This window comes from Phocoena phocoena, chromosome 3 (assembly GCF_963924675.1).
Source record: "Phocoena phocoena chromosome 3, mPhoPho1.1, whole genome shotgun sequence".
Taxonomy (NCBI): domain Eukaryota; kingdom Metazoa; phylum Chordata; class Mammalia; order Artiodactyla; family Phocoenidae; genus Phocoena; species Phocoena phocoena.
In genome coordinates this window covers 152627547-152641152 of record NC_089221.1, presented here as the reverse complement: position 1 = coordinate 152641152, position 13606 = coordinate 152627547, and the positions used below count along the sequence as shown (strand labels likewise).

Below are 13606 nucleotides of genomic sequence, written 5' to 3'. Positions count from 1 at the left end.
GCAATCATGTTGGTTGTCACAGGATGAGCCTGAACCCGATGAGCCATGGTCCGGGCCCAGGCAGACTCGCTCCACGTGGGGACAAAGATGACCCTCAACAGCTCCAGGCAGGCACACCACTAATTTAGCACCCCCTAAAGCTCCAAGGCAGTGGGAGAGCCAGTTGCCCTGGCTGTGGTCCTTTGCTCTACTTCTACCCCTGGAACTAATCACTGCACAGTGATTGGCCAGGCCTAGGTCACTGCCCATCCCTAAAAATGGCAGTGGGTCCGTCCCACTCCACCACATGGACTGGAGTGAGGACGCGGTTCCTCAAGGAAAATGGAGGTCCTGTGGTCAGACAAGGGTACACAGTGCTGGGCTTGCCATACCCTGGCATCCACCACAAGTGTTACACTGTGCTTGGTCCCTGGGGATTTTTTTCTCCCTACATCCTCCTCAGAGCTCCGAGAGCTAAGAATTACAAATGATGAAGTTGAGGCCTAGAGAGACCTCAGTCAAGGCCACACAGCTAGCAACTGCCAAAGTCAGAATGTGAACCCACGCTGCCTACCTCCGTGCCCTTTTTGAGCTCCTGCTCCGCCTTGGCAGGTGTTTTGTTTTGTTGTCTGAAAATTTTCATTTTTAAACGTGTTTTTTATCAACAAGTCACCGTGGAACAAGAGTGGTTGGAGTGTGGCAAAGGGCACCGATGGAAAAAGGCCCTGACTGTGCGCATGTAGCAGACATGGCCAGAGCTCTGACTACATCCCCTCAGATGACCATACTATTTCTGTGCCCACCAGTAGGACTCCCAACAGCCAGTACCCGCATCATTATCGAAGAGCTGTCCTCGGGCTATGGAACCCACTTTGTCCACATGCACTGTGGGCTAGAAGTGCTTAGGAATTAACACACAGCCCCATGGGCTGGCTCTTCACCAATGTCTGCCAGATGCTGGGATATAAATACACCAGCTCCCTTGCCCTCAGCCAGGGAAATTCTGAGATGTGCATTTACCCCATTTCCCAAGACTTCCTGCAAGATTAAGCCTCACTCACCCACTGTGGTAGCTGGCTTGATAACCACCTCTTACTGGATGCCTTCCCTTCCTGGGTCACCTTCCCACTCCCCTGCTGGTGTCCCTGCACCTCCCAAATAAACCATATTCCCTGAATCTTCATTTCAGGGTCTGTGAGCTGCCCCAGGGTGCTGGATCCCACCCTATCCTTCCACGCTGAGCATCTGGGCCCAGCCATTATGATCTCCTTTCTTGGCGTCTCCCTTTCCCTCTCTACTGTCCCCCTCCCATCAGGACTTGAATGCCTCCAATGCCCCTGTAGAGATTATCAGATCCCCTTTCTCCCTCCAAGCCCAAACTTGAGAGTCATCTACTTGCCCTCTCCACCTCCTTGCTCCCATTAACTCATCAGTCCCTGCCCCACCCCACCCCAGTCTGGCTTCCACCCCCACCACTTCAGTAACCATGCTTTCATCAAATTTCCATTATCTTTTTTTCAAGTCCAGAGGACAACTCTCAGGCTGTATCTTGTCTTCCTGATGCAGTTTACCCTGACCTCCTTCTGGAATGTTCTCTCCCCTTGGCTTCTGAGACATCACACTCTCCTGGGTTTCTTCTGGTTTCTCAGACCACTTATTCTTCCTTTGCAGCCTCCTTTTCCCTTAATGTTGATGTTCCTCAGGATGGGCCCTTGTCTCACCCTATTTTGGCCTATACTCTCCCCTCATGTACCAACACACCTCTCCTGACCTCCATCACCAGCTCCCTGGTCTGTCGCCAGGCCTCGCCACTTCAGAGCTCAGTTTTGGACTCGGATGTCTCAGTGCGGCTGTTTCACAAGTCCCTTCTTTCCCCAGGGTTCATCAGGTATCTGTCCTCCAACCATTTGGCTCCCCAAGACAGAACCTCAGAGGGGCAGCATAATCCTCGCTCCACTCACACTCACATCCACCCCATGACGTAGACGTGTTGACTTTACCCCTAAATAGTTATCAGATCTGGCCCCTCCTCTCCATCCCAATGGTTCAGGCGTCATTACCTCTCACCTGGGCAGCTGCTACGGCCTCCTCACTCATGCCCTGATCCTGCTCCCATCCGCACTTGCCCTGCCCCGGGGTGGGGGTGTGGGGGGCTTTTTAGATCACAGCCACGTTCTTGCTACTTTTCATGTCTTGTGAACCTGCCCAGGCCTCGATGTCTTCATCTGTGTCATGGAGCCAATGATGTTTACCTTGAAGGACTGTAGGGAAAGTAAAATGAAACGATGAGCGTAGAATAGGGTTTGTAAACTGTGAAGCGAAGTGCCATTGTGGCAATGAATGAGCAATTTTCAGGGCCAGAGACGTGGGGAAGCCGCCCTTGCATGAGTGTTGTCCGTGGTGCTGAAAATTGGTTCTGTGCTCCCGTTATTGGCTTCCCTGGGATGCTGGCTAAAGACGTCATCTGTTAGATTTTTTTTTTTTTTTTTCCTTCAGTTGCCATCTAGATTAAAAAAAAAAAAAAATTTTTTTTAACGATCACGGTGACTTATGGTTCACCAGGTAAGTGAGAGGAATAGAAAGTAAGGGTGAAGCTTGAAGTTTCAGGAGTTAGCTTCACTACTAACGCAGACAAGTGATTTATCATCAGTATCTCAGTTTTCTTATCTGAAAAACGGGGATATAATACATTAATATTAACTTGCTTACAAGTGATTGGAAATTGAAATTAGATGAAACCGGAAAACAAAATTAAGGTAACGTTAGTTGTTAGGTTAACTTGCGGGCTTTACCATAAAAACACTGCCCCTAAATAAGCATTGTATTAATGTTAGTTGTTACCATTTTTAGTAGGTGGTTTCACAGTACAAGCGAGAGGGCTTTATCACCTCTTGGCAATTACAGACATTTTTTCTTCTCTGGGAAGTCAAAGGGGAGGGGACAATTTCTCTGCTGAGAAAAGTTAAGGCAGAGTGGGCAGTAAGTCCTCATGTCCTTGGCAATTCAGATTCAGCTGGAAGGCCCTTAACACCTACTTCAGGCTCCTTCATCCTTCCGAGACCACTTACTGTGAGGTGATTAATGTTAGTCCCACCTTACAGATCAGGAAATTGAGACTCGGAGAGGTGAAATGATTTGCTTGAAGGTACCCAGGAGGAGGAGAACCCGGCTTGCACAGACTAGAAGGTGGGCGGGCACCCCGGCTAGGGAGGCCGGTAGCGGGGAAATCGAAGGCGCTCCCCCGACCACGCAGGTCCCTCCACTCCCGGGAGCGTGGGTGGAGGCGAGACAAAGGGGGCGGAGGCGGGGCGAGGTGAGGGGGAGAAGGCCGGAAGTACGGCCAAGGCGGAGGCGGGAAATTCCGCGCAGGGGGAGCTCGGAGATCGCGCAGACCTGGGTCCCGCTCCAGGGGCCGAGTATCCGCGGACAAGCGGCTTCCCCTCTCTGGGCCCCAATTTCCTCCTCGGTGAAACAAGCAGAGAGCGTTCACCGGGCTGGATTGAGTGAGATCTGACAGCGCGCCCCTCCCTCAACAGGGGCGCAGAAAATAGGCAGCCTCTCCACTCCTTAGTCTCCTGTCTGTGAAATGGAAACCGGGTCGAGGAGGGCGGGGAACCCAGGAGCCCAGCGGCCGTGGTGAGGGGCGGCGGGCGAGGGGCGCCCCTCCCTCCTTTGGGCCCCTGCTTCTCTGCGGGCACCGCCCCCTCCCGGGTTCTGAGGCCGCGAGTCGGCCAGTGCGCATGCCCGGGGCGGGGCGCGGGTCTGGAGCGCGGAGCCGGCGCGGAGGACGGCGTAGCGGAGTCCGCGGGTCCGCCCGCCAGCCCTGCCGGAGGCAACCGAGGCAGCTCGGGCGGCGGCGGTGGCGGTGGCGGTAGCGGTAGCGGTGGCGGTGACGGGAGTCGGAGCGCAGCGCGCCGGGGAGACGGAACGGCGGCACAGCCGGGTAAGCGCCGCGCCTGCACCTGCTGCCCGCTCCAGGCGGGCGGTGTCGACCGCCTTCTTCGGCTCGCGGCCGCCCCAGAGCCGCTGTCCAGGGTCCTCGAACCTCCTGGGTGGCGGGGTTTGGGCACCGTGCGCAGCGTGTGTCTGGCGTGCGCCCGGGTGAATGTACGCGCGCGGCCGGGGCGACGGGTGTCCATTTCCAGGTTCCACTCAGGGGCGGGGCGGGGGTGGGTCCGCAGTCCTGGCCGAGCACCCGAGGGGCCCTGCGGGCCAGCCCACCCTGTAAGACCCCGGCCCCGCTCCTGGCCTCGCCGCTGACTGCCGCTTTGTTTGGCGCGGTGGTGCGGGAGGGGACGCTTCCCGCCACCGCGGGGAGGGGTCCGCCCGCGTTGATTCATTTTCCCCCTGGAGCGAGCTCGGCGCTCGAGTGGCTCTATTGGCACCATGGAGCACATTCGCTGTCGCACGCTCAGTGTGGACTACACGCTGGGGCTCCATCACACACACTGTCACACACTCACCGCTCGAGGCCACAGGTCTACACCCACTGTGTCCCTTGATCATTCCATCAGACTCATACACATGGTCACCTGTGCACCCACCCCGTACACCTTTGGTACACACCCAGGCATAGCTACACATTCACACCAGCCATTGCCTATCACAGCACACTCAACTCAGCAATACTCCCAGATCACAAAGCACTCGCAGCCATCCTGCTCTGGCCTGCTTGCGCCTATTCACAGCTGCACGTCATGGTATCCCTCATGTACCCCCGGACCCCGGAGCAGGCGTGTCACACACTCCGTCACACACTTTTAGCTTGCTCTCCACACACACACACACACCCACTCCTGCATGTCTAGTCTTGCTCTCCTGTGGATAGATGGACGGATGGTCTGGAGGCCATTTCTGGAAGGAAGACTGGTTATCACCCTTTGCTAGACTCCATCTCCCCTCCAGCCCCAGGGAGGAAGCTTTGCTGCTCTGAGGGTTGTAGGAGACAAGGGGATGAGAGGGTGAAGTACAGCACACCAGGATTGTAACACACACACACACTCTTTCTCACACACCTGCTGAAGTACCACAAGCCTTTGTCAATCTTATCACCATGGGAGGAGGTGTTTGCAGGTGCCTGGCACCCTGGCTCCAATTAGGGAAGAAATCCTAAAAGGAAAATAACTGGCTGGTCAGGTCTCTGGGCCTGAGTGAGCACTCACAGGGGCTTCTCTGCCTGGGGGCAGGGCACAATCACTTGTGCACATACCCAGGCCACCTCTCCTATGAGTGAGGCTCTGAGGCCATGTGGCCACACATGTGCATACCCACAGGGTCCAAGTGGCCGCCATGAGACACAGGGCATTCTGCACATGTGTTGCACATGTGCACACCAAGTTCTTGAGCAGAAGGTAGGAGCCAGGCCCTGGCTCCCCAGGCTGGCCTAAGCTGGTGCAGATGTCCACAAGCCACCTAGGTGCTCTCCTGCGTGCTGGGTGAGCCAGCCCATACAACCGGGGGTCATTTCAATCTTTTACCTCAACCAGGCGGGAGAAGTGCGCAGGCTCATCTGCTCATAGGGTGTTCCCGAAGGTGGGTTCCCGCACGGAGGACACTCTTGCTTCCTTTCCTAGACGATCCCTCACACTGTTGCCTGTTAGGTCCAGGGGATTGGGAGGACCCTTGGCATGACCCTGAAGAGCAGAAAGGGGTCTTAAGAGCCAAGCATCGGTGTCCAGGATCTCAGCTGATACGAGTGGGAAGAGCCAGGCTTTGGATTCAGACAAAACAGGCTTTGAATTAGAGCCCCCCATCCCAGCTGTGTGCCCTTGGTCAAGTCTTTTCTCCCTCTGACCTCAGTGTCATCTGTGAAATGGGATGATAATGCCCCCCTCGTGAGATTGTTGTGGAGTCCAGGGGCTAAAATGAGCCTGAGAATGCTGCGTCCGGGGCTGAGCGCGCAGTGGGGGAGTGATGGAGCTGGGTTCCAGTAGGAGATGGGAGGTGAGGAGGTAGGGCCCCAGGCCTGAGTTGCCTTTTGGAGAAGAGGCTGGCCGATACCGAGGCTTCTTTGAGAACCAGGAAAAGTCTAGCAGAACTGTGAGCAGCAGAGCCTCTGGGAATGGTATCTTGGCAGCTCTTAAAGCCAGGGCTCTGCCAGCTCTACTAAATATAGCTACATCCTCTCCCCCATTTCACAGATTGGGAAATGGAGGTTCAGGGTGTGGAAAAACTCACCCAAAGTCATGTAGCAAGTCAATGATTAAGCTGGGGCTTGACCCCACATCTTTCTAACTCCCTGGCCAGGCTCTCCATCCCAATCCGGGACCTTATCCCATATCAGAGAATTGTGACCTGAGAACTAAGCAGCCGGCCTCTTCCAGGAGGACTTTCGGAAGGGGTATGTTACCAGCTGGGCCATGCCTGCCTCTTGGAACCTTAGTTTCCTTCTCTGGAAAATGAGAACACAACATCTGCCTGGAAAGTGTATGGGATCTGCACATAATAAGCATAGTGAGGGCTTGAGGTCACCTCCCACCTTTCTTGGCATCTAGGTCAAGGGTCAAAACTCAGGTGACTACTGGCCAGGTGGGCAGCATGCATGAAGGGCTGCCGTAAGAAGGATGGTGCAAATCAGTGGCAGCGGGCAGTCAACCTCAGTGTCCAGGACACCACTGGGAGGGGTAGAGATGGTGGCTAATTGGAGAGTGTACCCCCAACTAAGGAAGTAGCCACTGCTTGGCTCCAGCTGACTGCTGCCGTGCAGGAATCACGCTCAGATTGCCAAGTTTTAGTTTTCCAAGAGAAGCTAGAAATCTTATTTTTACATGAAACCTTCTAATTTTTAAATGTTGATGACTAAATTCCTTAAAAAAATTTTTTTAAGCACTCCGAGTTAATCAAGCATGTCCAAGGGTGAGGTTTTGCCAGTTTGGGCCTGTGCTGCTGGCCCTCCCTCCCCTGCCCCCTCCTGGGAGCACAGCTGGGCTCTGACAGGCTGGGTAGATAAAAACAGGCCTTGCATGTACACAGCCCAGCCCTAAAGTAGCAGAGACGTGCACACCCCTCATCTTTAATTCTCCCTGCAGCCCTGTGGGAGCAGGGGGTAGGTTTGTTAGGGTCCCCAGTGAGGAGATGGGACTGGCCTGAGGTCACAGAGCTGGTAAATCAGGGAGCTGTCCCAACTTACTACCCATGCCTCACCAAGGGGTAGGGAGCCTGTTGGAGGGGCTGGTGTGAGAGGACCCCAGGGCTGAGCTACCAGGGGTGAAAGGAAGGGTGGTGAAGACTCAGAGCACACCTCCTATAGCCCTTGGTGACTCCTTCCAGTTCCAGCCCAAGCTCCCCATACACCTGCCATTTTTATGCTGACGAAAACCAGATCCGAAGAATTGCAGCAGCCTCTCCTGTGTTTCAAACCCGTCTCCCAGCAGCCTCCTGGATATCTCCCCTATAAGTCCCCCAGGCACCCCAGTTCAACTTCCCAAAACCCAGTCCCGCGCCATCCTCTGCAAACTGCCCCTCCCCCCCATGCCCCCATTTTGGTGATAACCCTTATCCCCCCAAGTCTCATATGCCCAAAGCTTGGGGGACCCGGTCGTGAACAATACCAGCTGAGTCCCCATCCAGGGACCTGAGGGCTAGGCGGGGACTCAGAGGTGTAAAGGGCTACAAGCAGAATGACAAGAGTCTGGTTAGGGGCAGAACAAGAGGCCACAGGGACCCTGAGGAAGCTGGTGGGCAAAGAAGGCTCACTGGAGGAGGAGGCATTTAAACTGAGGACTGAAGGTTTAATAAGAGCCAAGCGGGAAGGTGTGTAGAGGCCAAGATTGGAAAGAGTGTGAACCCATGGTTGAACCCAAAGAGCTTTCGTGTGTGTGTGTGTGTGTGTGTGTGTGTGTGTGTGTGTGTGTGTGTACACATGCTTTGGGGGATGGAGTGCATAATGAAAGATAAAGCCCAGCAGGTGAGTAAATACACAGGGGCTTAGAAGCACATTGAAGAGTTGGAACTTGACCCTATAAGTAACAGGGAGTCATTAAAAGTTTATTTTTTTTTCCTGTTTTTAAAAAAATATGTGCACACAACCAAAATTCAAGTGTCGCAAAGGGGCATTCATAAAAAGTCCCTTCCACCTCCAGATCCCTGGTCTCGCTTCACAAAGGCAATCACTGCTAAAAGTTTCATGGGTTTCCTTCCAGAAATTTTCTCTTTATAAATAAACCTACAGATGTGTATTTGTCCTTGTCCTTGCCTACCCACATGGGATCCCACTAGCCATGCTATCCTCTGGCTTTTTTTCACTTAATTTATCTTGGGCATCTTTCCTCATCACTCCACACATTCTAACAGCTGTGGGGGAGGGGAGGTCCTCTGTGCTTGTCCCACATTTTACAAGCCCACTTCCTGGTTTTCTTCTCATCACCAGCCATGTTCTCAATGCATCATTTGTCTGTCTTCAAGACCACCCCGGAGGTGGGCTTGCTGGGCCAAATGCTGTATGCATTGTAAACTGACATGAATCGATAAATGTCCTTCCAAAAACATTACAACCAATTTACTTCCCCCGAAAAAGCAAGGAGGGTTTTGAGCCAAGGAGTGGCATGGTTGGACTAACATCATAGACAGGTCATTCAGTCATTCATTTAACGAATACTTATTGGGAGCCGCTTGCTTACTATGTGCCAGCCATTGTTCTCAACCCTGAGACCACATCAGTGAACACAGCAAAGTCCCCACACTTCCAGAGATGACATTCTGATGGGAGAGACAAATCACGAGCAATAAACAAACATATGCAATATGGTGGCTGGAGACAGGTACCATGAAGAAAAACTGATCGGGGCAAGGGGGATGGAAAGCGTCAGCCAGTGTTGTGAAGGAGGCTATTTTACACAGGTTGGGTCAGGGAAAGCTTCAGGGAGATGCAGATGTTGGGAAGGAAAGCATTTCAGGCAGAGGAGACAGCGAGTGCAAAGGCCCCAAGGCAGTGGGTTCAAGGATCAGCGGGGCAGCCAGGGTGACTGAAGCAGGGTAATCACAGGAGAGCAGTAGGAGACAAGGCCAAGAGCGGTGACGGGGCCAGAAAATGGCAGGAACTTGTGGGCTATGGTAAGGAGTTTACTTCTACATTGCATGAGATGGCAAGACATTGCATGGTTCTGGGCAAAGGAGGGAACGTGATCTACCTTGAGTTTTACTAAGATCCCTCTGGTTCCTGTGTTGAGAAAAAACTATATGGGGTGAAGGAAAAAGCAAGGATAATCCAGGTGGGAGAAGGTGCAGGTTTGGCTCAGGGTAGTGGCCAAATTCTCGATATATTTTGAAGGTAGATCCATTATGTTTTGCTGATGATGGGATGCCGGGTGTGAGAAAAAGTCAAGGGATATTGGCCTGAGCACCAGCAATATGGCTTTGGAGAAGATGGCAGGAGGAAGAGGTCTGGGGGGAATTGGGAACTCTGCTTGCTTTGGCCGCTGAGTGTATAATAAAACAGAGTTGCATGCAGATCCAGCTGCCTGCCAGACCCTCTCCCTGGATATCCCCCAGGCACCACACACTCAGCTTGTCCAAAATGCAACTCCCCCTTTTCCCGGATCTGTCGTCCAGCACCCGCCACCCTAGCCAGCATCCTGCAGGCCACCCCCACCATCACCTCTTACCGCCAGCTGGTTCCTGTTAGTTTCCCTCAGACCTCTCCATCCTGCCAACTCTTCATTCCCACAACCTTCGCTGTACCATCTCTCATCTAGACTGTCGCAGAGAAGGGGCTGGGTAAACGAATGAAGAATTAGATGAATGAGAGATTGAATAAATGATTGGCCAGCCCCTCCCCTCCAGCCTCCACACCATCCCTGAGCAACCTTTGAAAACACACATTTCAGACTGTGTCCTTTCCTTGACTGTAAACCATTCCCATCTCCCCAGGGCCTACACAGACATAAACTGGTGATCAGCAGACATATTTTGTTTGGGCCACATACTAGTTTTTTTTTTTTTAATCTTGAATTAATTGGGATATTTTACAGTAAACTTCTATATTTCCCACTTCTGACTGATACTACTAAGATGCATTTCTCCAGGGCAGTACTTGGCTGATGGAGTATGGCTCCCTCTTTAGACAGGGCATGTGCTCTCCACTTTGCCTTAGTCCCCACCACTCCCTACTGTTCTGTACCCAGTCTGTTTCCCTCAATTAAATTACCTACCTGGCTCCTATGACATCAGAATTTGTGACCCATGGCCTAAAGGAGAAAAGCATAACTTCTAGGTAGCATGTTGCATGGGGTGGGCTGATAAGGGAGGGGTGATGGTAGATGGACTGGAAAAGTTAGACTGTGGCCAAGTTGTGAAGGGCCTTGAATGCCATTTTAGGAAGCCTGACCTTTATCCAGAGGGCCACTGGGAGCAGTGAAGCAGGGGAATGACATAGTTGGGTTCATGTTTTTAGCCCAGACCCTATGGGGCAGGAGGGGACCAGACAAAGGCAGAGAACGTGGTGAGAAGCCCCGCCTGCTAGAAAGAGAGTGAGAAGGACGAGGCCCAGATGGAGGCTCCTCCCCACTGGATCCCCTCTGAGTCTGAGTCTGCTCTCTCTGTGTTTCAGAACCAGACAGAAACCTGGGGCCCAAGCACGGTCATGAGGGCAGCTGGGCAGCGCTGAAGACCCAGCCTGGCTCCAGCTGCTTCGAAAGGACTCCAGCCCCCCAGGACCCCAGCCCACAGCCCTCTGCTGCCCACAGGATGGGAGCCTGGGGGCTGGGAGCCCGGCCATGAGGGACTGCTGCCCCTCCCAGCAAAAGGCCAGCCCTGCACCCCCAAGGCACACCCCTGCCCAAAGCCCAGGCATGGACACAGCAACCCCACTGGGGCTGGGGAAAGGGCATCCTGCTCTGAGGGCCCTGGCAGGAGTTTGGCCTTCCCCTCCCTGACCTGCATCCCTCCCCAAGAGGCAGCCGCCAAGGAGACATTAGGGACACATGGAGCCTTGATCTCAGGGACACCAGAAACCACCTTCTCTGGGAAGCCAGAGCCTGTGTCCTCAGTGAAAACTGACCCTTCATCCTCAGAAAACAGAAATCCTATGTTATTTCAGAAGATGGATTCCAAGTCTTCAAAGCAGGCAGATTCCATTTCCATAGGAAAAGAAGATGCCGGGTCCTTGAGGAAGGCAGATCCCATGTTTACAGGAAAGACGGAGCCTGTGGCTTCTGGAAGGATGGATCCTGTGACCCCAAGAAAGGAGGATCCTGGATCATTGGGAAAGGTAGATCCTGAGTGCTCCAGCAAGGTGGATACAATGTCTGCAAGGAAGGAGTATCCTGTATCCTTGGGCAAAGTGGATCCTGCATTCCCAGAAAAGGAGGAGCCCAGGTATTCAGGAAAAGACCTTCAAGTGTCCTCGGAAGAGGTGGGTCCTGCATCTACAGGAAAGACAGATCTTGTATCCTTGGGAAAGAGAGATCCTGAGCTATCTGAAAAGGTGGATCCCATGTCCTTGGAAAACACGGATTCTGCATCTGTAGGAAAGACAGATCCCGGGTCCTTGGGAATGCTGACTCCAGGGTCATCAGGCAAAATCCAGCCTGTATCCCCTGGAACAGTGGCTCTGGGGTCATCTGGAAGGGTGGATCCTACTCACTTAGGGATGACAGAGCCTGCATCTATGGTTAATGCAGAAACCGTGTCCTCTACAAAAGAGGACCCTCAGTTCCTGGGAAAGATGGATCCTGCCTCCTCAGGAAAGCAAGAGTCCATGTCTATGAGAATGACAAAAACCATGTCTACTGGACAGGTGGATCCCATGTTTTCAGGAAGGATGGATCCTACATCTTTGAAAAACATGGACCCTGTGTCTTCAGGCAAGACGGGTCCAGTTTCTTTGGGAAAAGTGGATCCTGTGTCCTCAGGAAAGCCAGAGCCCTTTTCTCCTGGACAGGCAGAACTGATGTCTGTGGGAAAGACAGAAACTGCATCCTCAAGAAAGGAGGACCCAGTGTCCTCCAGAAAGGGGGATCCCATTTCTGTGGGAAATACAAAAACATCATCTTCTGGAAAAGTGAATCCTGAATCATCAGGAAAGACAGACCCTGTGTCCTCAGGCCCAGCGGGTCCCCCATCCTCTGTAAAAACTGAGGCAGTGACTGGGAGAAAAGCAGATCCACTATCTTCAGAAACGTCAGGTCCTGTGGCCCCTGGAAAGGTGGGTCTCATGGCCTCAGGGAAGGCTGATCCCCCCACCTTGGGTAAAGTGGACCCTGTATGCAAGGGAAAGGCAGAAACTGCTCCCCCTGGAGACATGAACTCCGAGTCTGCAGGAAAGGTGGCCCCCACGACCCTAGGAAAAACAGTCCAGGCATCCTCGGGAAAAGCAGAAGCTGTCCCAGAGGGAAAGATGGATCCTCTGCCTCTAGAGAAGGGCAATCCTATGAACTCCACGAAGGTGGATCCCAGGGCTTCAGGGAAAGCAGAACCCAAGTCTGAGGGCAAAGCAGAAACAAGGCCCTCTGGGCAGGAGGGCACCGCCTCATCAGGAAAAGCAGAGGCTGAATCTTTCCAGGAGAAGCCGCTGGCCTCGGAGAAGGGGGATCCTGGATCCTCTATTGTCTCTGGGAAGTTGGAGCCTGTAGCCCTGGGGAAGACTGACTCTGCGCCTCAGGGAAAAGGGGAACCCCCATCCTCGGGGAAGCAGGCCCACCTGACCCTGGAGAAGGCAGAGGCCTCCTCCTCCAGGCAGGCGGATGACAAACCCTGCGGCTCCGCTTCTTACCCCGCGGATAGCGGGGGTCGCGTGGAGCCAGCGCCACTGCCCAGCTCCGAGGCCTGCAGCCTTGGCCAGAAGGACCCGGCGGCCGCTAGGGCCGAGAGAAACCCGGGCCTGGAGGCCGTAGCGCCGTCGCCGGGGCCGCGAACTCGCGACAACTTCACCAAGGCGCCGTCGTGGGAGGCGAGCGCCACGCCGCCACGCGAGGACGCGGGCACGCAGGCGGGCTCGCAGGCCTGTGTGTCGGTGGCCGTGAGCCCCATGTCTCCGCAGGACGGCGGGGGCGGCTCGGCCTTCAGCTTTCAGGCGGCGCCGCGCGCACCCAGCCCCGCGCCCAGGCCGCCCTCTCGCCGGGACGCGGGCCTACAGGTGTCACTGGGCGCCGCCGAGACGCGCTCCGTGGCCACGGAGCCCATGACGCCGCAGGCCGCCGCGCCGCCCGCCTTCCCCGAAGTGCGGGTGCGGCCGGGCTCCGCACTGGCAGTCGCCGTGGCGCCCCCAGAGGCCGCTGAGCCGGTGCGCGACGTGAGCTGGGACGAAAAGGGCATGACGTGGGAGGTGTACGGCGCCGCCATGGAGGTGGAGGTACTGGGCATGGCCATCCAGAAGCATCTGGAGCGACAGATCGAGGAGCACGGCCGCCAAGGGGCGCCCGCGGCGCCGCCCGCTGCGCGTCAGGGCCCGGGCCGTACGGGCTCCGTGCGCACCGCGCCCCCAGAGGGCGCAGCGAAGCGCCCACCCGGCCTCTTCCGCGCGCTGCTGCAGAGTGTGCGCCGGCCGCGGTGCTGCTCACGGGCCGGGCCCACGGCCGAGTGATCTGCTCCCCTTTTGTACGCCCGGGTTTCCAACCTTCTCAGGCTCCCTTCTTGACCCCAGACCCCTAGAAGGGATCCCCTCGACGCGTGACAGTCCTCCGAGGGGCGG

General features: G+C 54.9%; 1 protein-coding gene across 1 annotated transcript; it reads left to right on the top strand.

Annotated features, from left to right (window-relative positions):
• The first annotated feature begins 4365 nt into the window (after window positions 1-4365).
• Window positions 4366-13498, top strand: GPRIN1 (G protein regulated inducer of neurite outgrowth 1). Its single transcript, XM_065873750.1, is given in 4 exon segments — window positions 4366-4537; window positions 9529-9596; window positions 10569-10767; window positions 10770-13498. Coding segments are annotated over 4 exon segments (3168 nt in total).
• Window positions 13499-13606: the final 108 nt, after the last annotated feature.